This window comes from Pteropus vampyrus, unplaced genomic scaffold (genome assembly GCF_000151845.1).
Source record: "Pteropus vampyrus isolate Shadow unplaced genomic scaffold, Pvam_2.0 Scaffold65, whole genome shotgun sequence".
NCBI lineage: Eukaryota > Metazoa > Chordata > Mammalia > Chiroptera > Pteropodidae > Pteropus > Pteropus vampyrus.
Window position 1 is genome coordinate 6,184,807 of NW_011888846.1, and position 4,428 is coordinate 6,189,234.

At 35.7% G+C, this 4,428-nt stretch overlaps 1 protein-coding gene across 1 annotated transcript in view; it reads right to left on the bottom strand.

Moving 5' to 3' along the window:
* The window catches only part of LOC105292896 (rab GTPase-activating protein 1-like), an 88,949-nt gene that overhangs the window by 68,499 nt on the left and 16,022 nt on the right, over positions 1–4,428 (bottom strand). Inside the window, exon 6 of the mRNA XM_011361287.2 lies at positions 3,860–3,977. Coding sequence (XP_011359589.2) covers positions 3,860–3,977 — 118 coding nt within the window. The remainder of the gene's footprint in view (positions 1–3,859; positions 3,978–4,428) is intronic.

Here is a 4,428-nt window from a genome sequence, read left to right on the forward strand (position 1 = left end):
AATGACCAAATCGCCTTCTAGTAATGGCATATTATGTATTTTTTAATGTATATGTAATGACTGTATTCCCCAAAATTAAGATCAGATCAAAGAAATCCTTTCTTTCTGGCAGTGCTGGCCCACGTCACTCAGTCCAAACAGCGTGGTATGCTTATATCAATTCAATAACTGTCCTCCACTTCATTCTGGTTCACACGGCAAGCACCAGGGCGTATCCCTGAGAAAAGAGGGATTTGACAAACATAAAACCCTGAGCCAAAACTCTCTTCCCAACTAAACTTCCACGAGGCTTGAAATTAGAACTCGACTTCTTGTCAGGAAATTGTAAAGAGGCCCATTTTGAAATGTACATGATATTATTTGTCCTGAATCATTTTATTACAAAATAAGAAGTCATACTTGGCAAAAATCAACTGGTCAAAAAATTAATATGGCAAAAAAGGAAAAATTTTGCTTTCACGTTTCGGGTATGAAGCATAACCAACAATCAAAGTGAGTGCTATATAACAATGCTAGTAATAGTGTATTTTGAACACTAGATAACGCTTTAAAAATCCACTCTCAATTTAGTAGTATGCAAGAAAATCTTCTGTAATATTTCCACACATGGTGATACCGAAAGCCATGCAATGCCAGCTAGTCAGGGACGGAGACGGCTGCCGTGACTGCTTTGAAAATAGCAGAAGGGCTTGACCTGACCGGGTCTGTACACTCTGACACGTCAAATGAAGCCTCTCCATAGACAGGCTTAGGTCTTACTCTTCTCACGCCTTTCAAATGACAACCACCTTGCTTCCTCCTCTCAGCCGTTACTGTTGGTTTTCTCTTCTACAGATCACTCAGCTCTTCTCCCAGAGCATGGTGTCCCTGCGTATAAAGTCACTGGCAGCCACTTGGATGCCCCAACACCTGTATTCGCACTTTCAAATTCTGTGGGAAATACACCAAAGAATACCAATTTATTTATTCTCTAATTGGTTTGATTAATTTTAAGCTTAATGTAGAATCAAGATTTGATTGCGTACAGTCTTTGAGAGTATAAAATCAGAAATGAGACGGCTCTATCAGTTTCTGGCCAAGCGACCAAGGTTATTTAACTTCATTAAGCATCTGTTTCATCATTTGCAAAAATAGGTTAATAATTATGATACCTTCCCCACACGTTCTCATGACAACTGAATTGTTCAATAGCCACCACGTAGTGAATGCTCGATAAATGTTGGCTGTTAATACTATTTTCTCTCTTATATCCAGTTCCTAAATAAAACTTAATATGGAAAGCAAAAGAACATTAGAAATTATCAAGATACGAGAACAGTTTTCACATATCCTCTAAACAAGTTAGAATTCTATCAGGTGCAATGTTCCATGAGTCCCTCCATATTACAATGAATTTAGTCAATGCTCAAACGTCATACAACTTTTACAAAATTTTTATTCGTTTATCCAACAAATTTTTTAAAAGAGACAGCAGAAAGTAAAAACGCATGTTCTGGTACCAGATGGACCCATTTAATTGTATGACCTTGGGCAAGTCATTTAACCTCTCCATGTCTCAGTTTCCTCAATTGTACAATAAAGATAATAGTTTCTACACCTCATAAGTAGTACACCTAGAATAGTGCTCAGCACAGACTAGGTGCTAAGTAAGAAGTAAGTAGCTAACTACAAAGCTCTGTGTTCCTAGCACTGTACTAGATGGTGAAGACTGGGACAAGGACATTGTAATTGCCTTCGTAAGGGTCAAGGCAAGATCATCACGGTACAATCTTTCAAATATCTACATCTGCAGAACACTTGAACCCTTGAATGCACAGAAATGGATTCATTCGTGATAAAAATTAATATTTTAAAACCCCAAAATATTGAAAATTAGCATTTGGAGTGGGTTTCTTTCTACTTCTGTGTAGGCTGAAAAATTTACATAATGAAAGATTTTTTTTTAAATGATAAATCATTTTCTCTTCCAAAAGATAAGACAAAATTAGATAATCTGAAGGATTTTCTTTCAAACCACTGTCTTTATGCTACAAACTGTCAGCAGCGACGTTCACAGTGCTGAGTGTAAAGAATTCTCTTTACAAGATTGCCACCTACTGGAACACCTTAAATTCCACAATTTACATTTTATGATTTAAACATTAAATATCATGTATAACCAGCCCAATAAAAGGTAAGGGGCTCTTTTTCAAAAAAGATAAATCCAAACACTTGCAAAATATCCTGTATCACAAGAAATCCTGTCTGTATGTAGGCTGAGAAAGACCCATTAGCCTGAAGCAATCTCAGTCAATTTCAGTGTAAATGTTTACAAAGGTCATCTGACAGGATGTGTAAAAAAGGAAGCAAAGTAATTCAACATTGATTTGGTAATTATTGCAGAATATATGAACTCACAGTTGTTAGATGTTATCATCAAGATTAATCATTAAAATAAAAACAATATAGTAAATGGTTACATACGGAATGATTTTTAATTCACCTAATATTATGCAAAGGGGTACTTGGGGCTTAGGTTAAATTTGTAATGATAACAATATATACTGATTCAATAAGTGCTTTATCTCAACAAACTCAGGCAGAAGTTGAGATAATGTGCTTTGAAAAATGCCTTAAAATTATTCAAAAAGTGATTTAAGTGATGATGAAGACACTGGTGTTTGGGGGAAGATGATTGAAGAAAGTCCAAATAAAGTTGTTTATATGAGTGGACAAAAGGCAACAATGCTAAATTATTTTTTGCGTAATATATTTAAAATGTATAGTGTAAGTGTTTAAGTTAACCAAAAAAATTATGATTGGGCATTTAACTGTTTCACCTGTGTTCATCAAGATTCCACACTCAAGTAGATCAAACCAGGAGCTCTCATTGGGAAAAGGAAGGACAGCATCTAATCCACAAGCATAACATATGCCTCTATAGTAGAGGCATAACATACCACATAGTCATAAAACTCCAAGACTTCTAAGTAATTATTAAATGTCAAATTCCTCAACTCAACACCCAATACTTCTTTGTCTGTGTTACTACAGACTTGATAAATGGAAAGCTGCTTTTTGTTATGCCAGGAATAAAGCACTGGGGGTGTGTCATAAGCACATAGAGTTGAAGGGGCTCCCACTGGCAAATTCTGGGACCATTTGAGTACCCAAAACAATTCAACACGGTAGTGAATTATAACTATTGTGGGGGGGGGCATGTGGAATTCAGGAGTCCATACCAATAATAAGTAGATAAGTAAATGAAAGAGAAGGGAGAGGCCTGGCTAACATCAGAAACCCAAGGATGAATGGTAAATCTAGAAAAAGTGCAGGAGATGGAAAATCGTCATTTACATTCATCATAGTAAAGATTGGATCAGACAAGAGTCATAAATGAATGCTCAAGAGAAGAGGGAATTTTGATGAGAAGCAGGATATTTTCATGGGTCTCCCCACAGATGGCTTACTAGTCACAAGAGAGGGGAGAAAAAGAAACTACAGTGGAGAAATCAGACATCCTGCCCAGGTGATCGAAACTAACACCACCTGCAAGGGACAGATGGGTCATCGAGCACCTCCAGATGTGATACACTGTGAAGGAAACAACACCAGCTATGCAGCAATAAACAGTCTGATAAACCCAATATGAGGGGATGTTATATTAAAAAGAGAGAAAAGGGTCTACTTTTCAAAAATATCCATGTCATACGAGGTGAGAAAGGCTGTAGAAATGTTTCCAGTTTAAATAAAGCTAAAGACATGTGGCAACAAAATGCACTATCTGAGCCTAGTGTGAAGCCTGAACTGAAAGGGGAAAATATTACCAATAACGGTGCCAGTACGAGTTTTTGGTAGCATTTAGGAGCAAGCTGCTTACCTTTCAATAGCCAATTCTTTGTTAGAAAGTTGCTGCACTGTAATCACAACCTTCTTCTCTATTCCTTGTTTTAATTTGAAATAAAATTTATCTCTATCCTTAGGCACAGGACTGAAATATGCAAAAAGAACAGAAATTATCAATCCAATAATTTAATAAGATAATCTAGTCCAAGATTAGAATGAGACATTATTTAAGCAACACTTTTATTCTTAAAATGTACTAAACTCTCATCCTGCCACAGAATAACTACAATTTTATTGTCAACAAAACCTAACCAAGGTCTTCAAATTTTAGTTTTTAAATTTAACAAATTTAGAAATATGATTTAATTATTTTTAAGACTGTCACATTTCTGGTTTAGCTGGTGGTGTGGTCGTGAGTTCCTTTAACACAGTGAAACCGAAGGCAAAGCAAAATGAGAAAAAGCTTGATAATTCTTAATACTTTTAAACATCTAAAATTTGAGATGACTGTGACATATCCAAGTAAATATAAATAAAAGATGGACAATGAAATATACATTGGGATGGTCTAGTCTAGGCTATTCTTAAGAATTATCATTAAAA